The following is a 25,537-nucleotide window of genomic DNA, read 5'->3' as shown; positions in this document are numbered from 1 at the left end:
CATGTGTGCGAGCAGGGGCTCAAAAACAAACCCCTGCTTTGTGGACGTTCTTATGCATCCAACAGAAATACAACTTGGCAGCTGTCATAAAACTCCACAGAAACAATTGCCAGCTGCAGGCATAAAAAAATAAAAACACGCACCCAAGAGCTAATACTATGAATTGTAGAGGGGATTATACGCTTAAAAAGTGATTTTGATCAGATAAATACCTTGTGGCAAGGGCTGGTGGAAATGTGGTGGTAACTTAGTATTGGTGATGGAGTGCAATACACAAAAGCACAGCTGGCAGGAGTAAACATCCCTGTTACCTGGTCAGAGCAATAATTTGGCAAAAATGTAAGGTGATTCAGTCAGCAGCCATTGCCAAAGAAGGAAATGAGGATGGTTCTACAGGATTGTGTGGCTAATTTCATGGAAGACAAAGTTGTTCCTACCCTTCCAAAATGGACCCCAATAAAAACAATTGTTTTACACTGCTTACTGTGTTAGAATGTAGTTTTCATCAAAGGGATTTTATATTTCTTCTGTGTTTTTCAGACTCAGAGGCTTCCTGTGAAATGTTTTGTTCTTTTATTCCACTTGAAAGAAAAAGAAGCTTTAAAAACTACTCCACATGTTCAAGGTTTTTCTTATTGCCTATCTGACTGCCAGTTCCAAATATTAGCTTTCCAGAGGTTTTCATTGTTCTCCACCATTCCAATTTCTTATCAGATGAAACAGGAATTAACTTGTCATGCCAAATTTAAGCAGAACACAGACTTCAAAATATTGTTAAATACCATTATTTTCGTACACAAACGTGTGATCGTTCAGGCCTTTTGTACAGTATCCACAAGGACTCTAACTTGATCAACACGTGTTTTTCCTTTCTCAAAGTTCTTTATCATCTCTGATTACTTTCCATTTTAATGATTTCATTTAGTAATTCTTAATTAACATTTTTTAATGAAAATTTTGTCTCTTCTTATGGCTTGGTTTTCATAATTTATAAACTCTTACCTAGCTGCATAAATATATGGAGATCCCTTTAAAAAGAATGCCATGATCACTGAAAGCATAAAATATTGCTTTTTTAACTCTTCAGATGTGTTGCTTATAAATATAATACATCTTTTTGTTTAGTGTAACATATTACTATCTACAATATCATAATAATCATGTCTTTAAGGGGATCTGTTAAAAATTCATGTATGGGCAGGATTTATTCCTATTTTTTGAAAAACCTTGCATAACTCTTATCATTTCCTTTCATGCTGAAGACCAACAATCTTAGCAGTTAGTTCAACAGGAGCTGCCTCCAGTGCTAAGTTTGGTGTCCTGGCCCTGCTCCAGATGGGCATTTTGCCAGGACCTGGAGCAGACTGCAGTGGTGGTGCTGATGGATGATCGTCCCTTGTTTCTAGACAAGAGCTATATATCCAACTTCTATTATTGCACCTCTCAATAGCATTAATATAGTTAAACTTGGGATTCTTCTTGATCCTATCACAAATGTGGCAAATTTATTGACTTTCTTTTATGGAGATTTGATCGGTCTTTTTTCTCTGCACCCCAGAGTCTGGACCAGTATTTCCTTTGGACACCCCATCTCTTGTCATTGTCAGTCATATCCAGGTGGCATGCATCAGCTTCTCTGGAGATGCAAGCACCACCAGTCTCTTCAGGGGTCCTAACAAGAGCTTCACTCTTTAGAAATTCATCTGGATTTTCCATCACTGCAATGCATAATAATAGTTTTTAGTTTCAGAGAATGATTTTCATTTCCAGGATGTTCAACAGTTGGTACCTGTGCATCCTCTCAGTGCTCATGCTGTGTGTGAAAGCATTTCATCCTCAATTTAACACACTGGGAAAATGAAGCAACCGATTCAAGAGGACAGAGAAAGTAAACCTGGTCAGGGTTAAAATCTGTTCATTCCTTGAGCAGTCTTGCTATTGACCTTAGCAGGGCTTGGATGAATGCCTGTAAGATGTGGAATTTGATTTCAAGAATTATTGACTGAGTCCTCCTTCAGTACACCTCAGCACAGTCTCCTTCTAAAGGCATGGAGTCACAGCACTCCTAGAAGGACATTCCATGAGTGTTGGACTGGACCCCAGCACTTTGCTCATGCTCTTGTTGATTGATTCTAGTTGTAAAAGAAACTGATGACAAAGCCGTGTACTTATTTAACGGCACGCAGGCAAAGTTACTTGCAAAGTCACATTTCCTTGGATGTGCCAGGAATTAGTGGCAAATAATTTTATTCTGCTTAATTCAAAACCTGTTCTGATTAGCATGCAGCCTAAAAGCTCCCTCCCATGCCCAGATTCACAGTGTTTGTGGGCATAAGTTTCCCTGTGGCCGTCTCCCTTAGATTTGTTTTTCTATGTATCTGCACCACTGCCAAAGGAAAATTCAGAAAACTGCACCATACTGAAACCTGCCGTCTTTGCTCTGGATGAAAGCATGTGCCTACGGTTTGGGCAGAGTTTGCTGTTATTTCATGTGACTAGCCCTGGAGAGGAGCTGAAATGTATCTAGTGGTTGTCTTAAGGACAGCAAAATCTAAATATACCTTGTGGTAGCATTTACCAGATGATCTCTTTCTTTGGCTGTGACATGGGGCCTGAAAGGTACTTATGGGACAGGGAGAACTTGGCCTTCTGCCATCATCTTGTACCCATGCTTCAGAATGCTGCAGGTCTGCTGTGGATATTGGATTCAATATGAAATTTCATATCTGGGTGGGACTGTAGTGCTCCCTGCACTTGTCCAGAGGATGGGAAAAATGCCTCATTTGGCATCTCCTGATCCCAGGAGAGGACTGCTATGGCACAGTGTGTTGGGTGCTAGTGTGGTGACCCGCTTTGCATTCCACTGAGCTCTATGGGATGTTTTAGCAGTGAGTAGCAAAGATGGAGCTCCACCCACAGCCAGGGAGTGCTGCACAGGATGATCTTCTGTGACTGTCAGAAGCCCGACTTGTAAAAATGAGATTAAGATTATTAGCATAGCCTAAGGACTTCTTTGAATTATATGTTGCCCTTTTACCTCTATCTTTCAGCATTCACCATGAATATTTAATATATGGCCACCACTGCATCTTGCAGAATAAACGACAGGCTCCAAGTTTCAAAGCTAAATCTGAAAAGCAATGCATATACATCTATACTGAAAAAAAAGCATCACACCCAGAGCAAATCCTTTTTCATAAACCCACTTATTAAAAAAAAAGTAATGTAATATCATGACTTTTCATTAATACTAGTCTTCACTAAGCCTGAAGCAAATCCTTGCTTACTGTGCACTTGCTATGCTTGTTGTACAGGACTGCCTGAAGGGGGTAAAGGCTCACAGTCAGTGCGCGAAGAACAGGGAGCGTGCGGTTGAGACAGATAGGAGCTCTCTTAAGAGTAGTTCTCAGTCCTCAGTTGTCCTTCCCAGGGAAGACGATTAGGGATGTTTCACAAGAATAATAATGCTAATTTTCAGCCCCCACAGAGTGCTTTACACCTGCAAAGTGCTATAAAAATGTGAGCTAATGCTTGCCAGTAAGTGATATTGCCGTGCCTGTTTTGTAGATGCAGAAATGAAGACACAGGAAGGTCAGAGGGCTGACCCAGGGCCACATAGCTTCTCAGCAGCAGATTTGAGATGAAGAAACTGGTGTCTCTCTGGTCACATTTCATTAATCATGCTGTCTTTTTAAAATTAGCTCAAATCTCATGTATCTGTCTATCTATCTATCTATCTATCTATGCATAAAATGCTTGAGAAGGAGTTTTCCCCCTCTTCCCTCTTTGCTTCTTCAAAATAAACAAGCTCCTGAGCTACCAAACCCTATGTTTACAGGTATCATTAAATACTTTCCAGTTGCTAGCCAGAAAACTCAGCAGAAAATCTGTAGAACACCAAAGTAACTGTCTTCTTTTAAATAATTGATGATGCCAAATAGCAGCAGTGTTATGCCAACAAAGAGATCGGTCTCTCAAAATATTTTATTCATTATGCCTCAAGAAACCCAAAGCCTTGTTTTTAACGAAAGCGAATTTCAGAAGTTGGCTCTCGGTTCCTCTGAAACATCTGCTTATTACAATTCTTGGTGTTAAAGCACTGGTGCTCCCCAGTAAATCTTTCAGCTTTAAGTAACACGTATGGAAGTCTTGGCAAAGAGATCAGAAAGGAGAAAGAGCAGTGCTTGCCAAATATTCATTTTGCTTTATGAGGCTGTGGTGGTATATGTTAATAGTACATGTGTCGAGGAGGATCTACTAATCCGATTAAATAACAGGACAAGAAGGAATTAATTCCGAGGTTCAAAAAGACCCCATTCTTTGCAGCTGAAAATTTATATTCCAGGGTAAATTGGTTAGAAGTCTTGGCTAACTAGACTTCTATAGAGCAGACAGAAATGGATCTTTCTCTGTATTGTTTGTAAATCAAGGTCATTTATGTGAGAAGGCTATATTGTGATAAATCTGTCTGACAATTAGATGGAGAGGACATATCAACGTTAAATTATATTCTTTGTACGCTTTGGGCGGAAAGCAATGTAAACACCACAGCAGCATTATGAACAGAAAATTGCATTCCAGATAATAACAGATATTCATGGTGCATGGTTTTACACATTAATGTGCTATGTTTTACTCAGTCATGTTAATATTTTAGATTATGTAACATTCCCTTCTTTATGCGTAGTTTATTTTTTTCACTGAGAATGCAGCTCCCTCCTCCTCAACCCCCTCCTCCTTTCCATTTATCTCTCATTCTCCTTCTCTTCTCCCTATTTCTCTGCCTTCTCTTTTTTCCATTTTTCCTTTTTCTCTTCTCCTAGTTCTCACAGTGATGCTTGTGGAAACAAGCGAGGAAAACAAACTTAAATTGAAACTGTCTGTACAAGAAAATTTTAACAGGTATTTCAAGATTTATAAGCCAGGGTTTTATGTTCTATGCTTACAGATTCAATCTGTGTACCAGGCTTTGATCCAAGCCTTAGCATGATGACTGGAATCACTCCGATTAACCCAATGATACCAGGCATGGGGTTAGTGCCACCACCACCACCAACAGATGTGCCTGTAGTCAAAGAAATTATTCACTGCAAAAGCTGCACGCTCTTCCCTCCAAACCCAAGTAAGTGGAACCAAAGAAAGAATATTACTTTCCTAAATATATTGCATGAATTTTTTTATCTAGTAACAGTTATGCTTTTTAATTACAGGCATGTGTGGTCTTTCCTTCTAAGGTCTATTTTGTGTGTAAAGCATGGTATGGTATAAGAGCATCCTTATTCATCTCTGTAAGGTCACACAAAAAAACAATGCAGCTTGTACAAAAAAGAAAAACAATTAAAGAAAAGTAACATCCTCAAGCATAGCTGATATAGTTGATATCTGTCTTTCCTGTAGATCAGGATGTCACAAAACATAAAGCTTATATGGTCATCTCTGTGCTCCAGGTGTGTAATTAGATGGGACCAATCTGGGCTGTGTCCCTGAACACAGTATCTTTCACCCCAAACTGCCTCACTATAGCCCCTTTTGGAGGGAGATGGAGGGAAAGGGGGCTACAGCTTCTCTCCTGCCATTTTTCAGGAGGTTCAACATGGTAGATGAGTTCCTTCTTCTTTTTGAAAGCGGGGACCAGGTTCCCTCCTGTTCCTTCTGAAGAGTTCCTTCATGGAAGACTCTTCCCACTGAGATACCAGGCACAAACCCTGATTTTGTGTGTTGGCCCCTTGAGTTTCAGAGCCATCATACCAGTGATTTCACTATCACTGTGAAATGAGAATGTTAAGCAAATATTCAAGTGCTTTGGATTTGCAGTGTACCCAGATCACAGTTTAATCAAACTGGTTATGTATGTGACTATGTGTGTATATGTATATGTACACTTCAAGGTTGTAACCTCCTTTACTGTCTTACGGGGCCCAAAAAGTCATATTAGTCATATTCCTTCTTAGAGAATTACTTTCCCTGTGTATAAATAAGGTGAAGTGTTATGATAGCTTTTATTTTTTATATGGCTTTCAAAAATGTATTAGTTTTTCCCATGTAAGTTTGTGTACATTATCTCTCTATATATACATGGAAGTAGCATTTCTAGCTACTCCACCTCATGAGCACTTGTAAACAGTGAGGTTATCCTTCCCCTGTGCAGGCATCTGCTCCATTATCTGGCAACAAGACAAAACAGATAACCGGCAGAGTGTTTTCATCATGCTGTCACTTTGTTGTGTTTCCCACTTTGTTTTTCTGTTTGCTACGCTCCTGTACTCTCAGACAGAAATGAAATTATGCAAATACCAGGGAAAGGTGTCCAGCCCAAGTGCACAGGGTGTACACAGCATGGGCTTGCTCACAGCCCACACACTTGGTGTGTGTGGCGAGTGATGGGTATGAGCCAGAGATGGTGCACTTCAGGCTTTGAATGCACTGCACTAGAGCCTGAGAACTGTGCTCGGGGTCAAATCAGTTGCAGAAGCTCCTCTGCTTTGAAACAGAATATTTTTCTAGTTTTTGTGTGGCTGTACAGGGAAAAGAAAGACCATTTTAGACTTCACTGTCTGTCGTGGAGAACAACCTGCAGTGGCAGGAATTAATGTTTGAAGTGCCACCTAAAGCTTGAAAGGGTTTAGATTCAAGTAATCAATTTTGGATAATCTTTGCAATATTCAGTTATTTTGCTTGTCCCTCTCTTCTGTCTCTATACTATGTCAACTTGCTGCCCAGAACTGATTAAAGGGGTGAATAGAGCCAATGGATCAAAAGACAAATTTTGTATTCCAGTGTGATTTCTGTTTTGACTTAGATCTTCCACCACCTTCAACAAGAGAGAGACCTCCTGGGTGTAAAACAGTGTTTGTTGGAGGATTACCAGAAAACGCAACGGAGGAAATTATTCAGGAAGTCTTTGAGCAGTGTGGAGATATAACAGCAATTCGGAAAAGCAAGAAGAATTTTTGTCACATTCGTTTTGCAGAGGAGTTCATGGTTGATAAAGCCATATACCTTTCTGGTACTTCACATTCTTTAATGGATTTTCCTTGCTTCTCATTTGTATTTTGTGATGCTAATGCTTGCTTATTTTCTTAGCTTTTATCTCAGCAAGTCTTTCTTGAACTCAGTGGCTGTAGCATGGAGTGGCAAGGGACAATTCTGTTATTTCTCTCTGTCTGCCAAGAGTCATGCATGGTGTTGTATGTTACTTACCCGGGAGCCATTTCCTGCCACCCCACAACAATGCAGCAGATCCTGAAATTCACTACAGAACAATCCTATTTTCAATTTACACAGGTTTATATAGTTTTGCTCACAGGTTGTGGAAATGGAAGGGCACCAGGCCAAGAACTTTGCTGTTTTCCAGTGCCAATTTTTCTGATAGGCTGGCAATTTCACTGGCATATTTTTATAGATTTGTGGTGCAGCCTGAATAAAGTCTGTCTTTATGCATGCATGTATTCAGCTATTGCATGGGTTGGATTCTGAGCCCCATCTGTAGGCTGCGTCTGTTGCCTCCCATGACAACGAGTGCTACAGAAACTACAGGGTGTAACATTTCAGAATCTCTTTATTTTCCAACAAAGGAATAGGAAAAAAACTCCAAAACAAAACAGAAACCAAGCAAACAAACACCCACCCAGCCCCCAGCCTCTAATTCACAGGGGAAAAAATATTAAGACAAAAGATGAAAAACAAATCTGCTTTCACATTTTAGGCTTCTGTGATTGTCAGTGTCTTCTTGAGGTTAATTTCCTTCTTTTGAGGACTGACTTGTAAAGCAAGCCCTTTTTCATCTTACTGAATTGGATCACATGCCCTGCTTGTGTTTGTCTCCACTCCACAGTCTGGTCCATCCATCTTTCTGGGTCCTGGAGAGGCTCAAAAGCACTGTTTTGCCTCACAATTGTAGTGCAACACTTGCAACCCATATGCAATGTATTCTTGAGTAAACAAGGTCCAGGGACTGCTCCTTGGCTGAGACAAGGGGACATAGACTGGCTTACATACACCCACTCTGTGTAGGGTGACCTCAAAGCATCCACTGGGACCATCCTTTTGAGCCTGGGAGGGTGTTAATGACCCAGGATTCTTGTTTGAGCTCCCACCCTGACCATCTTCTCTTCAGCAATAAGGACAGAATCTCAGCATCCTCTAGGTGTCCATAGGAAGCTCATACTGCTAGCAACAAGCTTCCTTTAAAACCACCATCAACTATGTAGAAAGAGAGAAAGAGAGACAGAGAGAGAAAGAAGGAAAGAAAGAAAGGAGAGAAAAGAAAGCCTCTCAACTTCTGAAATCTGTCATCAGGAAAAGCCTAGCTCCTTTGTTTCACAAAGGTTTTCCTTAGGGTTTTTAGGTTGTTTGATTTGCTTGTTTTCTAACTTGGCTGCTTGCTTTAAATACCTATTTGAAGAGCTACAAAAAATCACTCGTTTTGGGGGTCTATGTAAAGATTTCTTTGGAACATTGCTATATTTTTAGTTTTATTCCAGATCTTTATTCCACTCTGGATTTTTATTTTTTTTTTACAATTTTCATATAATTTCTTCACCCCCACCCCCAATCTTTCCTGATTTCCATCCTTCTTATTTATTTGTTTATTCATGTTATATCTAAAATGCTGTATATCATTGCAGCAGATTAGAGGCAGCACAAACAGTAGCACATTTGCCAGCTTCCAGCTTCTGTCTAGGGGGCTCTAGTAACAGAACAGAAGAGGGCCACACCAGATTCAGTAGGAACTGGTGTTACTGTATTATGATAAACAAAACATTGGCAAAAAGGAAAGCAAAACTCAAAAATGTACATGCTGCTACCCTGGGCCAGAAACAGTGCTCCCCTAGCTCAGTTTCCTGCTTCTCAGCAGCTGGCTGCACCCTTTGCTTCACTCCAAGTCAAGTTTTGTTTTTATTTAATTTGCCTTAAATCCTGAAGGACCATCGAGGTAAGAAATTCTCTGTGCCGCTGTGTGTCTTCATTCATAATGCACTGGAGTGCTCACTCAGAAGATGGGACACAAGTAGAAACAGAGGTGAAAGATCACTTTCCTCATTCTTCCACATTCTGAATTTTCTGCAAATTTGATTCCAAGTTCCCAATGCATCATTCCTTCTTCTGTTTCCTTCCGTCACAGTCACTCTGCTGTTTGTGCTTCCTCTTATGTCTGTTCCGCAGCCTCCCTTCCCATCCGTTTTTTCCTCCACACCTTTTCATTCTTCCAAAGTGTTGTATCTATTGTCTCCATCCAGACAAGGGAAAGAACCAGTGGAACTGACAGGGGTGAGAAAGAAATGCAGGAGTACTCTGTAGCCAAGTTCCACTTCTTTTTACCAAGGCTGCTGAACTCTGCAGATGAAACATGAAGGACTGACTGCTGCCACCACTACCAGGGAGGTCTGGCACTAGGCAGGGGCATGTTTTCCTTGTACTGAAATATTGAGGGGGTGGTTTACCAGTAATTATTCCATTCTCAAACATAATATATTCTGAAATGGTGGGAACAAAGCATATTTTTAAGGCATTTTATTTTCCCTGAAAGAGACAAAAGAGATGTACAAATACAATATGTGTGTTATATTAGGGGAAAGTCATGCCTTTGATAATTCTGGTATAATGATAATTTTGTCTACCTAATCAGTTTTATCTGTCTATCCCATCTAATCTCATCAAGTTTTGCATTTATCCCATGCTTATCATCAGAATAGAGCAAGTGATTACAAAATCCATCAAGCAGTTTAATCACTGTTTTGTTTTTTTTTCCTTTGTACTCCCAAGTAAATGTGTATGAAAAGGGAGACTGGAAGATGGGTAGAAGACTATGATAAAATTGTCAACTTGAGGAATGCTAGGTTTCATTTAACCCTTAAAGATGTATTTTGATCACCCAAGGAAAAGACTTTCTAAAATCATATACCGGCCCATGAGAAAGCCCTTTCTCAAAACTGTACGTACTGCAGTCTTTTGGCTGATAATTCAGTAACTCCTGCAAATTTTGATGGCCCCAGACTTGAATGTATGGGAAAACAGATGTGTGTGGACACAGACCTGTTTATACTACAAAAGCCTGTGTATGCGTTTTTCCTGTGCTGATATTTTCCCCCTGTGGGTTTCCTTTCTGTACTGTTTACTTGTTTTATTTTAAGTTCTCTCTGATCACCATTAACACTCTGATCTAGATCTTCAGTTAGCCCTCAGCTATTGGCAGGTCCCCAGTATAGCAACACTCAAAGGTAAGTCAAGCCATGGAGTTTGCACTAGACCTGTGATATGAAAATACTGTTTGATTTTTATTTAGCACCTTCATTAACTTTTCCTGTTTCTGCTCCTTTAAAGTGAGGATCTTGGCAAGTTCCCAAAGTCTTTTCCTCTTCCATTTTGTGCAAACCTGAAATTAAAAATGACAAGCCAGGCACAAAGTTAATGCTAACTGCAGCCCTGAGCAAAGAGATGGAGAAAAAATTCATTGCCCATGCATGAAGGGGAGGCAGTGCCAGGTGTTTCTCTCATACATTCAAACATCCTCAAACATCAATAGGGAGACATGGTATTGAAAAGAAACTGGCCCTCCCAGCTGCCTTGGGGCTCAAAATTTCCATCACAGATGGGTGCCTGAGGATCTCATGTACAAAATAAAACCTGCCAGTTGTGCATGAAGAGTCTTTCTGGTTATCAACACATCAAGGAGTCTGTTCTTCACTGGCCAGGCCACTGGTCCTGCCTGTGGTGTCTGCAAAGCCTAATATATGAGGGTGCAAGAAACCATCCTAAAGGCATTTGTTCTTTTTGTTAAGGGAAAGATGCCAAACCTTGAGCATTCTGATTTGACTTTTAAACTAACCCTGCTCTGGACTAAGTGATATATCCAAGGTCCCTTTTTAGCTCGGTTGTTCCAGGTTTCTGTGCTGGTGGAAATCACCTGGCTTGCTGACAATCTTCAATCTTTGGAGTTAAACAAGCAGTAACATTTTTTCAGTGTGATTCATGGTAAATTTCCAAAATCTGTTAATTTAATTTTCCTAAAGGGAAACCCCGTCCAGTGCTACTGCAATGTTCACTGTTCCATTTTTTATCCCATTTACTTCAAAAATGAGGGCCACTTTATTACAACTCAGCTTTGCCAGTGCACACAAAACCTATAGATGCACAGTCCTTTTCATTAGTTCTTTATTCAGCTTATGTGAGGGGCCTTGAAGTCCACAAGAGTTTTGCCTCCTGCAGTGCCATATTTCTGTCTCTGCCCATAACTATTGTACTCCTGCCAATGGAGGCGAAAGATGGTGGGGGGAGAGGAAGAGAGATTGAGTCTTCCTGGAAAGTGCAGCCCAGCTGGGAGACCTAATTTTAGGTTCACGAGACCTGGCACCTTGGCAGTGTCCTTTACATTGCTGATAATGCTGTTCTGGCACAGAGCAAACGCTGTGTGAGGAATGCAGCTGGCACGCCAAACTGGCGGGGAGCAGGGGGCTAACATTTGTCACAGTTATCAGGGTAGCTGCACCACTGACCCCTTTTGGCTGACTCCTTTGTGCCTACACCTCTGTGGATAAAACCATATAATTGCATTCTCATTAGTTCAGAGCCCAATTCTGAAAGGTCACCCACGCTCTTCTTCTGTTATGTCACACTGAATAGGGTGTATCAGTAACTCTTCCCTTCAACACCTTGGGACTAGAGCTACATCTGTGGCCACAAAAAGCTTTTCAGGGGAAAGAGTGGTGTTTACTTCTCTAAGCTAGAGAAAGCAAAGCCAAGAGGAATTTAAAATAATAAACAGTCCCATCCTTTGCCACTCCTACAATATTCAGTTTTACTTTACCCCAAGCTCCTGAATCTTGGAGACCAGATTTGATAGGAACCTACCATTGGTAGGGACCTACCAAAACCATGCCTTGGTAGCGAAGTTTTTTTATATCTTCTGGTTTTGAAGGGCCTCTGAAACATTCACCTCGAGTTTTTCATCTGGGTTTGGGCTCCTTGCTGGACAATGAAAGTAGTATAATTTCCTCACCTGCAGACTCCTTAGCTAAACTCCACAAGATGTTTGAAAGGAAAATGTCAAATCAAAAGGCACCCAGATTATTTTTTATTTGAAGGATCACTACATATATGGATATTTAATGTCTTTGAAGCTGTTGTCTCATATGTGCTGCAGTACAGACAATCCCTTGTATTCATACAGCAGGATGTTTTTCCAGCAGTAAAACAGAGTATGCCTAGGTACGCATTTCTGCAAGGATGTGCTTAGTCTACTACACAATTCTTAGCTTTGCTATTCCTGGAGGGAGCTCAAAATGGAATTTTAACTGTGGTGGTGAGGTGCTAAAGCTCTTAAAACTGCAGGCAAAGCACAAGACTGGAAGGTAGGTTCTCTTGGATTGCAGATGAAAAACAGCAAACACCATTTTTCCTGACATTTTCCATAGAAGTTTCCTCTTCCTGGAGTTATTATGCAGTGATTGCAGTAGTGTGCATTTCTGAAGAGCTTCCTGTGTGCCAGCTCAGCACAGAGTTCATCTCTGCAGCATCCTATCATTTGACAAATCTCTGCTGGGCTGTTGTGTGTTGGCATGGAAAAATTAGAGCTATCCTGTGTAGACTGATTAATTTTGCCCACATTTGAAGGCTCTGTTTGGAGCTTTCTATGTAGAACTTTCTCACACTTTCTCTGAGTTGGCATTTTAAAAGTTAGATGAACTGCTCTGTGTGTATATTTGTGCCTTAGAAATAAAACTTGGAAAAAAGACAGGTGCCCAAATATGGCCACAAAAACCTCCTCTAATACCTTTGGCATGATTTTTTTGGCCTCTGACACTAGTCAAGGGTTTTATTTCAGAGCAGGGCCCTTTTGTACAGCTGTACAGCCCTTAACTTAAAGCCTTTGCAGTGTGCTAACTTTAGAATATGATACATTGACCAAATTACAAATATGCAGAATATCCCTAAAGATAAGGTACCAGAGGTTTCATTATTTGTTCTGAAAGGAGTCCTGAAAATACCTAATAAATCTGTCCCTACTTTAGAAATTACTTTAAGGAATTATGAACTCAATTAATTTGTAGATGATTTATATTTTCTGCTAGATTATTTTCACTGGGGAATTTGAAAATAGTGGTTGCAATTGTAAAGTCTCAAAATCTGAGATCTAGCACCACTGGAGTTATGGAACTCTTTGTTGTACAGGAATTTATGTAGCACAATTTTCATGTTCACCTGTAGTCAAGTTTTTTAGAAAATTCAGCCTTTCCCCATACTTCCAATTCCTTTGGCAGGGTGGAGAAAAACATTAGACTGAACCTGATCTCAATAGGATCAGGGGAAGAAGGACTCCTTATTCAAACTAAAACAGATGCATTTTAAGTAATTGGTTTTTTTTAATCTGACTTTTGTGCTTTTAAAAGTTGGGACTATCAAGTGGAAAAATTATATATTTTGAGAGACTTCTAAACAGAAATGTAGGTTCTACACCTTAGGGTTGACTTTTCAGTTCATCTACAACGGTGATAGGTGATGCAGGAAATTGTAAAGAAAAATGAGTGGGTGGATATTTATCTTCTTGTGAAAACATGGTGATTGATAGATATTGCATAGATATGTGGGAATCTGTTAATGTACATTTTTACCTGGCTGCACTTGAAAAGAGGGGAAAAAAATGAAGAGAAATTTAAGCAAATAAATCCTGCAACAGTTAGTTCTACTTGTTGATTTCAGGTTACCGCATGAGATTAGGATCTAGCACAGACAAAAAGGATTCAGGTCGCCTTCATGTTGATTTTGCTCAGGCAAGAGATGACTTTTATGAATGGGAATGCAAACAAAGAATGCTGGCCAGAGAAGAACGCCACAGACGCAAAATGGAAGAAGACAGACTGCGCCCTCCTTCACCTCCAGCAATAATGCATTATTCTGAACACGAAGCTGCTTTGCTGGCTGAAAAATTGAAAGGTAAGCAGCATTTGCCACTTCTCAGTTTATTATTCCTTAAAAGCAGGAGCCATGCAGAGGCCAGGGCAGTGAAGCCAGTTTCTTTCTGATGTGTTTCATTACTTGCCCTGTTAGCTTTCACCCACTGAAATGGCTTTCTTTGCCATTTCTATGCCAATGGTAATGATACTCACCCACCTGCTGGAAATGAGTGACATCTATCTATCTACCTGTGCTTTAACAGCTAAAACAGAGTCATCAGAATGCTACAGATGGGGCTTTTTCTGTTAAGTTGCTGACATCGTATATCTTGGAAATATTCTCACAGTAAGACAACCTGTTGCAAGAATCCGTCTTCATATGAAAAGCCTTATTCTTAAAATTACTTTAGTCCTCAACGTGTGGGTTACTCCATCGCATGCATTTGACTGTTGCTGGCATTCAAATTGCCCTCATGAGCTGACACAATTTATCTCTGACACACACCATTCATTCCTTCACTCTCTCTCTAGGGTTAGAATTACTTGTGCAGGATAGTGTCATGTTTTGGTATGTGTTTGCTTCCTTGTGGGTTTTTTTTTCCTAGGTACATTTAGTGAGTTAATATTTTCCAAGGGTGTACTTCGAGGATCCATTTTATTTTAATAGCTAACATAAACATTAAGAAGAGAAGAAATAAAATTATTCATGGTAACAAAATTTAAAAGAAATATCTAGCAAACAACTCTTCACACCGCTTAGAGTTGTGTTTATTTTCATCAAGTGTTTAGCAGTTGTGTTTGGCATTCTTTCCCCCATGATGGCCAAGCACACTGCTTAACTGTGTGCCAGGTCACAAGAAGCTGTGATTCTTGCCACTATTTCAGAATTATCTAGATTAGGCTTAGACTATCTAGCTGTCATCACACTGGCCTCTGTTCTAACTATGAAATGTGTCTGGGGAGCTGAAGAAGGACAGTGCAAAGTGTTTCATCCTTGGAACATGGAGCAGAGATGCACCCTGCTGTCCCTCTGAGTACTGCATTGTTTGCATGAGTACTCTCTGAGTACTCTGGTAACTCAGTCAGTTACTTGTTTGGCTGACTGTCATCCCCACCAAATACACTTCTCCATAAAATAATTCATTAATCTATCTAACTGGCAAAATAACCCAGATGGGTTGAGAGACCAGGAGAAAAGAGGCTCTAATATAAGAAATTTTAATTCATACTTATCTCCCAGTCCAGTTTTAGATCCATCTAGTTTTAGTTGAATATTTTAGGAGTTAATCTTTTGTAGGGAGGTTTTTCTTTACGTAGTAAGGCCTACAGGTTTCCTGAACTAAACCAGAAAATGCAAGAAGTCTGGACAATTTCTTCCATATGGCTGGTCATTGCTTGGGGCAACTGAATGTGGGTTTTTGCAAGATGTCTAAGATGACTATATTTAGAAAGATTTTCTTTTCATTATGGGAAGTTTCCATACTTAATTAAAATCTACTCCAAGCATTTATCTTGCTTTGTTTCTCCTAAGGGAAATTTAACCAGAGCTTGACATATATGCTCAAGCTTAATATAAATTTTTTTTTAGCACAGTATGGACCAACACTATGTGCATAACTTTTTGTCCAGAAATAAATTTTCAGCAATGTATGTAATTTTAAAAAAATATATTGAAATTTAAAAAGTTCTTCTAATTAACAGTTGCCTTATTGTGAGATTAAAGACACCAACCCTGGATCTGTACAGATAGTTAAGGGTGGAGAATGCAGAGAAGACCCCTCTCTTCTCAATAGACATGAGTTGTTCCCTGTTCTAGGTAGTAAAGAAAGCAATGGTGGGCTTCAGTAGTTTACCTTCCCTGTGTCACCACAGCCAGTATCTGTAAAATAGTGGTGTTGAGCTTTATGGGCTCCCTTGGGCAACATGGAATCACACATGAGCTCTTTGTGTCATCCTAAAAAAAGAGGTAAAGCAATAAAGAAAATTCTTCAGCTCTGGCGAAGGGCAGTTCATGTAATAGAATCATACAGTTATGAAGGTTGGAAAAGACCTCTAAGATTGAGTCCAGCCATCATCATACATTCTCAGTTTAAATGTGGACTTGAGTGAAATTAGCAGAACATACATAATGTGGTGGTTTTAGCACTGCATACATACACACATAGACATACACATATACATACACACTCACAGATATGTAAAACTTGGAGTTAAAATCTCAGGTCTCTGTATTATCACATTTGCACTGCTGCAAAAGCCTGGACAATTCATCCTAAAATAAAGAAGGATCACAATATATCTGTACTTGGCAGGATTTAGCTTGAAAGACTGGTTCTTCAGCAGATGCTCTGCAGTTGTTTTCCTGAGGAAACTCCTGACCTTGCTGTGGTGCCCACTTCAAAAGACTCCTGAGCTCTGTTGCCAGCTTATGAGCTGCAGGTGCCCAACATGCAGGTTTCAGCTCCTGCAGTGCCTCCAGAAGTTCACAGAGCAACACTAGCTAAAAAGCAAGCCAAAATAACTAAGCATATCTCAACCCAAGATACTGCTTTGCAACAACAGATGTAGATAACTTGGTCTGAATCCAGGCAACTTTTGTTGTCAAAATAACCTTGGAAATTCCTGACAGCAAGGAAATCTTATGGTGAGCAGAGATGAAGTAGGCTTATCAGCCACTCCCCTAATGTGGTCTAGATATTTACTGAGTCTGTAACAGAGGTGACAATATATTTTTTTTCACCTTCTGTAGACTGAAGCATAAGACTAAGAAATCATTGTTTTTGTATAACAGACTTGGCTGGAAGCTCTTGCCCCACAGCTTGTCAGCATATTCCTCTTCCTCTGGTGTCCCGAAGTTACCTGTTACAGGAGTGACTGTGGGTGAGAGAGCACAGAGGAACTTCTGTACCAGTTGGAAACAGGAGTTCATTGTAAATTTTCAGCCAGGTATAATCTCTACTGGTGTGGAACTTCACAGAACAAAGGAACCAGTTCTTCAGTTCCTGATGGCTAGGGCTGGAAATCCACTGCATGTAAGGCCTCATACACATGAGGAGTTAGGACATACTCTCCATTTTCTGTGGACTATCCTGAATCCCTTCATATCTGCAAAGAACTTGGTTTGAACACTTGATTTTTGCAAAAATTAAAAAAAACCCATAAAACTATGCACCAGTGCAATTTTTCACCACTTTCCAATTCAGCATATGGCAAACAGTGTTGGTTTATGTGTTTCTCCCTTTCCCTTTTTTCTTTTTCTATTATTTATTAAGATCTTCAGTACTCCTTCAAATGAAGTCCTTCTTAACTCTCTCCTTGTTGGCAGTATGGACATTTTCTTCCAGTACCATTCATGTCAGTTGCCTGAGCCTCAGTTATCAGAATGAAATGAGCACCAGTATTCCAACAAGATGAGTAACATGAAGAGCATGAGCTCCTCTTTATCTGTGTTTCTTTGAGGAAATACCTCAATAAATTCACAGATCTGAACTCTGGGAACCCAAGGTCATTTACAATGAAGTATAAATGTTATTTAGCTTCGTAAACAGTCTTTGAAAATAGACACTAAGTTCTTGTTTTGACAAAACCAGCAGAATATCGTGTCTGCAGCTATTACACTAGAAAGAAGTGACTTTTGCTTCTTCTGGTTCATTGCAGCATTTGTGTGTGTGTGTGTGTGTGTGTGTGTGTGTTTGAGATTTTAATTCCCCAGTGTTAAATCAGATGTGTTATTACTGCACAGTGAAATGTGTCAGTAGATATTTAGTTTCAAATTTGCATGCTCTGACATCTGTTTTCCTGGGTGCTTTATAAACAGTTAAGTCATGTGGTGCCCAGAACATGACACAACTGGAGATAGGCTGAACCTTTTAAGTGGAATGCTACTCTGTCAGCTGCATTGGAACAAAACATTTTAATCCGTGCTTATGACATTTGCGTTTCAAAGCAGAATTTCGAACATTATGGTTTTCTTAATTCAAGCGTATCTGTACCTAATGGTATCATCTTCAGAAATCACTTCTTGCAAGTAAGATCCCTTAAAATGCTACATCTGTCTTACTTTTTGTGGGTAGCTAAATAGTTCTATCACCTAACAAAGGCATCTCTTTATAGCTGAATATCTAGTTTTTTAAATATTTTGAGCAAAGGAGACATAAATATCTAAGAGTTATATACAATACCCTGGAATTTACCTCCCTTTTTAATAGAATGTTTCTTTATGAGCACGGGGAAGTTATTCATATGGTTTTTCATTTTAAGAAATATAATTTAAAAATTGAGAAGCTGCTTCTTTGCCAGGCACTGTATTATCCCCTGAAGAGAGCACAGATTGGAAATTTAAATAAATAGATGGCAGTTACAGTAGAATGAACTAACCAGGGATGTGCCTTGCACAGGACTCAGGTAACATCAAGCCTGACAATCTCAACTCCTGCGCATCGTTTGAAATATAAACAATATTTAATTGCTTGGGAGATAGGATGTTTCTCTAAGAAGGAAAATACACTGCTTTCATGATCACCCTGCGCTTGGGAGCCAGACTGGTGGAGCACTGCAGAAACAGTGCAGTTATGCAGGGAGCCAAGTCTCAACCAGAAAGGATTGAATTCAGTGCAGAGCTACATCAGAAGGGGAGGCAAAGCGAGATCCTGTGAACAAAACCAGTGAATGTCAGGTTTAAATGCTGAGACTCTGGACATTTTTTTATTTTATTAGTGGTATATCAGGACAGAGCCCTGAAACAGACATGTTTCAACACTTTAGCATCAAATCTGTTCACGCACCCTTCCTGGTTTTAGATTATCATTTTCTCCTTCCTTCTTCCATATGCTGCTGACATCTGCTGTGGCACAATACATCTGGCTCCGAGAGCCTCGCACAGGGGCTGTGAGCAGGCACAGTGCGAGGGCACTTTTGTCTGCTGGCAGAAGAGCATAAGGTGGGTTCAGCTATCAGCAGCCTGGTAACCCAATTCCCATGGCACCTCCCTCCCAAAGCCTACAGGAGGAACACTCAGTGCAGTACTAAATGCATCCTCCCTCTCCTCACCTGTATTGTACCAACTTGGAATTTGAGGTTTTAATACAAGCCCACTGGATTAAATGTACCACACTGCAAAATTACTCAAGTTAATTACTAAGAGCTGGGAAATGGCAGCTCACTGATCTGAAAGGTTGTGGTGTGATTTTGAGAAATAAGGAGGAAACTCAATACCCTCATAATTACTTTTCATTGGAAATAATGGCATCAGCAGGAGAAGGTAATGGATTTCTGTGTCTGACATGAAACACCCACCCCTGGAAGAATCTTGTGTGATTTAATTTGAAAGAAAAAAAAGAGTTTGATCATTTATGGGGGAGAAACTACTTTTTAAAATCTTTTAGTGAACATATACGCTTTTTTTTATCAAATCTAGTGTCAGCTAGACATTTGTTACGTAACTGGAAAAGTTTCTTGGTTATAGCATGAAGTTAAGGCTATTTAAAAAATAGTAAGGTGGATATTAATCATTCTTTAAAAGAACCCTTTGGCAGTAAGAATTTTTATTTCTTGATTCTCACTTGTTATGCAATGCCACTGGGTTAAAAATGTTATTAATCCCAAAAGTACTAGACTGATGTGTGTGATGCATGGTACAATTATATAAGGGATTTGAGCAGGGAAAAAAAAGAAGGTGATGGTAGTAGACTGAAGAGTTGTGTTTCTAGGTCACTGGCAGGCACTCTGTGCAGAAGAAGCTCTTAAGCCAAGAGAAAAATAGGTTGTCATTTTGGCACCAGAAGTGGTGTGTGCTGGGAAGCAAATTGTTCCCAATGCACAGGGGAGCTGGGCTGAGCCTGCTGATGAGAGAGGTTAGAGAACCTTTTCTCTGACCTGATTCAGCCACAGCAGTCACCTCCTAAGGTTTATTCTTTTTTCTGTTGAATTCAGTCTTTGCAGTTTAGAAATCTTAGTTATAGTTTAATAAATTATCAAGTCAGAAGTCAGATTAAGAGTAACTTTGGCCATACATCCTGCTCTGGCTGCAGTTTTACATAATGAGGAAGTTTGAATCCTGAACTGAATGGTGCCACCTTCCTGCTGTAACTGAACTGGGCCCAGTTTGACAAACTGGAGTCTGAGCAGCTGAGCAGTTCCAAGCAGACTGAGGGCGGTGTAACCATGAGCAAAGGGGTAGTGCTGAGCATGGGGATGCGGCAGGGAGCACATCTTCCCATGGCACTGCTGCAGCTGACAGAGGACAGGCTGTTAATCAGAGGCAAAACAGGAGGGACGTATCCCACCGCTCTTGTCTTTTCTCTGCCTGCCCTGCAGCACAGTCATGCTCAGTGCTCACAAGAACACCTTGAAGGGGTGCAATGTATCTATAAATGTACAAATTATAGAAATAGGAGTGTTTGAATGCCTGGCTTCAGAGTGATGGAATAATCTTTATCCTTTCTAATGGCTTAGACCATAGACACCATCACCTAAGTTGTGAAAGCACCTTATAAAGGTGCTTAACACTGAGAGATAAATAGTCACATTTGAGGGGACTCTGAGCTGAATTCTGCCCTGTGTTACACCAGGGAAACTCCATAGGCTGAAAATAAAACCTCTGTTTCCAACACCTTATCCCAGGACACCATTTTGTAACAATTGTTGTCACAGCTATTTCAATTAAATGTTTATTCTAGTTGGGTTTGCTTAGAGGTGGTCAAATTACAAGCAGAAAAATGCAAAGTATTTGTCAACAATTATTCCCTTTTTTCATAGAAATATTTCTGTTAACAATTTTTTGGGCAGCTCTAGGAATGCATTTTCTTTTCTTTATCTTCCATTTAATCTAAGTTGTGAGCTAGGATTTAAATGTCAAATATCTTTAGTTGATATAAGAGGAATTTGAAATATCTTATCTCTAGAGCCCTGTGATTGAGTCTGGCAGCACCTGGAAATCTCTATCGACCCAGCAAGCCATCCTCGATGGATGGGTAATCTTCAAATGACACGAAGTTGTCAGAGCTTGTGTCAGAGCTGTCCTTTATGGGGACACCCTGCAGGGTGCAGGTGCTGGGTGAGGGTTTTCAGCAGGTGCACCTCTGGAATGGTTGTGGTTTCTCTGACCGAATGTGGGCCTGTTGCAGAGATGTTGATACAGGAGCAGGCCAACCCAGGCTCCCTTTGCAGCCAGTTGAGGGAAGCGGGCACTTCTGGGGCACAGTTCAACTCACCATTAAACAGACAGCAAAATCAGGACTGATAAAGCCTACCTTATTTGCTTAGAATATGCTGTGACTTGGAGGAGGAAAAAGCTCTAAGAGTAACAAATAATTTGCCGCATGCTTTATTTTAAAAGAACAATTGCATATTGGAACATGTCTTATATAAAGGAATTTATTTGAAGAGTGTGTTTTTAAACAGTGTATAATTATGTGCATCCTACCATGAGGGAATAATTTTGAACAGAATTAGGAGTTTTGTTTTTATTTTTTTTTAATGAACGGCTGCAATCATAAGGCAGTTCATGCTCTGTTTAAATTAGATTCCATTGCTGCATTTCTTCTACTATTTATCTACTAACTAAAAAAGAAATGAACAATCTCATATAAAAATCTGATTTTCTAAGGCAATCTCATTGCTCAGAAAGAGTCACTGTATTCTGGATGAAAAAAATGGATTCATGGTGAGTTACCTTATACTAGTCACTGAGTGATATGGCAAGAATATATATGTTAGAAATTAAGGTGAAATAAATGTTAAAACTGTAGAGAAAAGATTTTATTAACTAATCTGCTCCTCTTGTGCATATATTACCCTCTAGGATTTTTGAATGTACCTTCTAATTATGTAATCAATGAAGATGCTGATGTTTACCAATGAAAGGATTTTTTCCTGCTCGTACAGAGCTATGAATTAACTGTAGCAGTCCCACAGACCTCTGCAGCTCCCTGGAAGTACAGTATGATGAAAACATACTTGTTTTTAGCATGTCCTTTTAAATGGGTAGAATCTATGTGGCAGAAGGATGATATGTTTGCGAACATCCCTTACAGACACCCACTGTGCCTGATAAAAACAAAACAAGGGGAGTGTGTTCTTATTTCACAGAGACTCTGTAGCAAAACAACACATAAATGAGTACTGGGGAGAGACTAAAATGAGGAAAAGGGAGGATATTTCTGTGCTGCTGATTTTCCTCATGCATGGAAACATGCTAACATTGCCAGAAACCATTACTGGTTATTCTTATTTACTAGTGTAATTATATTAAACATTATGTTCCAGGGATGAGTTCTTGTCTATATTGCATCTTTGACATCCAGTTCCCATACAATTCAGCAGGCTAAAGATTTTGCCCAAGTCTTTTGGAGAGCTTCATCCTTGTGTTTTCTTGCAGTGAAGAGGCTTTGCATGAGTCTTGTTTACATTTGCCTTTTCTGGGGTCTATATTCAGCCAACCTCACTCGTCAGAGCCACTTAATACAGTCCTGCTGCATATGTATCCAGCAAAGCTCAGAAGTGGAGTCTAATCCAAGGGGACAATATGAAAAGAAAGGATGCCCATCTGACTCTTCCTGCCCAGCAAAAAATTAATGGAATGGTGATAATGAATCGCATGTTAATGTTTTACAGCAGATACACCACTGTACACAGGGAGGGTGTTACGTGTTATTTTGCATTTTTTTCTTGAGGGATCTTGGGTGAACATGCCTATTCAGCTGTGGAGAGAAAGTCTTATTGCTGTAGCTGAAAGCATGTTTCAGTTAATAAGATGTTAAAGATCAAGCAATGTAAAAATCTCTTCTTCAGAGGCTGTGGGCACAGAGCATGTCACTACTCCTCGCTGTATTTTAGGCTACTCGCCTTTTAGGGAAGTGATCATTAACTCAGAATAAAAGCCAAAATCATCACTTGGCAGTTAGTATTTCATTATTCTTTGTACATAGAAAGCAGAGTCTTACAAATTGTGTCGCATTTTTCTGTATCCTGTAACACAGTTGGCTGTGTTTAGTATTTTCCAATTTTTGTTTTAAGGTTTGGTTATGATTACGCTACATCTTCCCACCATAACCATATACTGTCTCCTACAGAAAGGTATGCATGCCATCTGAAATATATATATAAAGAAACATAACCAAAAAGGACCAGACAAAATGTTTTAAATAAGTTGTTGGGAAATGGAAGTTTTATAGAATAAAATCCTGGTGAAAAATTGATATTGAATTGCTCAAAAATGGTTCCACAGGAAGACACCGTTGTAATAATATTTTCTTGCAGTTCAGTCTAAATGGGACTTAAAAAGAAATGTTTCTTCTTAATCCTGATGAAGCCTGAAGTGTAATGGATGCTGCGCTTAGAGTCTTCTGAGGAAGCTGAGAGCACTGTCAAAGGAAAGAAGATTACCTGGGGAGGGAATGTACAAAATCTAGCCTTCAATTTTGGCAATCTTTCTGCAGAGAAAATCATCTTTCGTTACCTGAATGGTAAACATGAAGCTGTAATCTAGGTGTTTTCCTGGATTCATCTGGAATCCTTTAAAAATACATATATATTGCGAAAGATAAAACAAATAGTACAAAACAAATAATACAAAATGAATGCAGGCACATCATCTGTTCAAAGCAGTCCCTTGTAATTAATCAGTGTTTTGAGGAGGAATTGTTCAGCCTCAACATTGTTCCTTAATTAACAACATGATGTCAGTGAAATCTGTTGACAGAAGTATGGCTGAGCCCAAGCTCCAAGACTGAGCTTTTGGCTGAGCAGATTAACACAGACACATTTAATTTCCGCAGTGAGTCCAGTACCACGGAGGTCTCCTCACTCCCGCTGTAAGGTCATTCCATATCACTGAATGGCTTAAGGGAGACATTGTGAAAGTGAAGACTCAGGCCACAGGGACGGGGAGGAGGCTGCTATTTGTTGTGAGAAAGCTGTTAAAATGAGGAGAAGACAAGTCTTGAAGGAAGATTTATGTAGTTTCGCACGGCTGTATTGGCTTCTTACATCTGATAGAACAAAGGACACAAAAGTTGCCCAAAATGATATACTGCAAGCAGGATTTATGGTGATTTTAATGTGACACAGAGCAGAAAATGTGTTCTCAGCAGGCTATTTATGCCTGCAATTTGAAACCTGTGCTTTGATTGTTCTAGATGATAGCAAGTTTTCCGAGGCCATCACGGTGCTGCTCACCTGGATTGAGCGAGGCGAGGTGAATCGTCGCTCTGCAAACCAGTTCTATTCCATGGTGCAGTCAGCCAACAGCCACGTCCGCCGGCTGATGAACGAAAAGGCAGCTCACGAACAAGAAATGGAGCAAGCCAAGGAGAGTTTCAAAAATGCCTTAACAGGGATCCTCACTCAATGTAAGTAACTCCCTTTTTGTCAGTGTTGTAGTGATGGTGGTGGTGGTGGTAGTGGTTTTATCATTTTGCTTGTTTTTTTGGGGGTAAGTAGTTGCAATGCAGTCATGCTCTACTTCACATCCTATTCCATACTCTATGGCAGTTTGGAGGATCAAGGACCATTCCTAAGAACTTATTATTCAAGGTGAGCAAAGTTTCAGTAGTTTTCTTTATTAATAGATGAAGACGTGCTCTATTCACAATGTCTACCATTGTGTAGACATAACACTTCAAGAATGGACAAGACAGAAGCCTCACTGCTCTGAGAAAAGATCATGGTTTTTTTGAGAGAAGGGATATGTGGCCTGTAGTACTGTGTGTGGCAGTAGTTAACTAGGTCAATTATAGAATAGAGCACAATTAGGTAATATTTTTAGCCTGGGTGTAGATAAAAGGCAGTAGAATCCAGTAACTTTTAGGGATATATTCACAGGTAAAGGCCACCTCCACATCAGAAAAGTATGCTGTACTGCTGCTGGCATCAGGACTGGTTGGCTGATACAATGCAAGTATTAATTGGGCAGATAAACTGTCTTAAATATCTAGTGCTGGCAGCTATTTCCTTAGTACAGAAATACAATCAATGAACTTACTTTAACGAGGTTCCCTCATAAAACAATGATCAGGATACTTGCCTAGAAGTTTTCGGAGAGGAGAGGAAGGTGAAAAGTTCAAGAAAAAAAAGAAAAGGCAAGGAAAAAAGGAGAAAGAAAACTGATGTAATTATTGGTGGTTTTTAACATGCCTACTCATGGCTCCTCAAGGAGGAGGCACTATGATATCAGAAAGGTGAAGCCTGGAGCCAGCTCTCATGTGCCAGTTGAGAACAAAACCCAAGATAATTTACCAGATAGAAGACAGTGAAATCGTTACATTGTAATTTCTGAATCATACCCCTAATCTTTACATTTAAATAAAAAAGCCCTAAAGGCTTTTGTGCAATTTATTTCTTGTTCCTCACTGAACATCCTTTAAAAGTTAGGGTTGAAGGCGTAAGCTTGGGTGGACTTGCCTGGCTTAGCGGAGCAGCCACTGAAGCTTCCTGCATAAGTGATGGAGGGCTCAGCATCTCAGAAGACAAATTCACCATAGGGCATATATCCTAATTTAAGAGTTTAGATGCGAGAACCTAGAAACAAAGATTCTGGGCCAAATACATTGATTTCTGTGGACATATGTTCAGAGAGTAAATTTAAAAGACCAGCTAATTCCCTTGGTAATTTGCTAGGCAATATTGTCTTGCGTATCAGCATCTAA

At 39.8% G+C, this 25,537-nt stretch overlaps 1 protein-coding gene across 5 annotated transcripts in view; it reads left to right on the top strand.

Annotated features, from left to right (window-relative positions):
• Positions 1-25,537, top strand: part of ENOX1 (ecto-NOX disulfide-thiol exchanger 1) — a 350,391-nt gene that overhangs the window by 248,254 nt on the left and 76,600 nt on the right. For all 5 annotated transcript variants that reach the window (XM_019007902.2, XM_019007903.2, XM_015637165.3 and 2 more), the window contains 4 exons: positions 4,949-5,122; positions 6,800-7,006; positions 13,699-13,932; positions 24,029-24,241. In XM_019007902.2, the coding sequence (XP_018863447.1) occupies positions 4,949-5,122; positions 6,800-7,006; positions 13,699-13,932; positions 24,029-24,241 (828 nt within the window). The remainder of the gene's footprint in view (positions 1-4,948; positions 5,123-6,799; positions 7,007-13,698; positions 13,933-24,028; positions 24,242-25,537) is intronic.

The sequence above is a fragment of the Parus major genome, chromosome 1, assembly GCF_001522545.3.
Source record: "Parus major isolate Abel chromosome 1, Parus_major1.1, whole genome shotgun sequence".
Classification (NCBI taxonomy): Eukaryota; Metazoa; Chordata; class Aves; order Passeriformes; family Paridae; genus Parus; species Parus major.
This window is presented reverse-complemented; position numbering and strand designations above follow the sequence as displayed.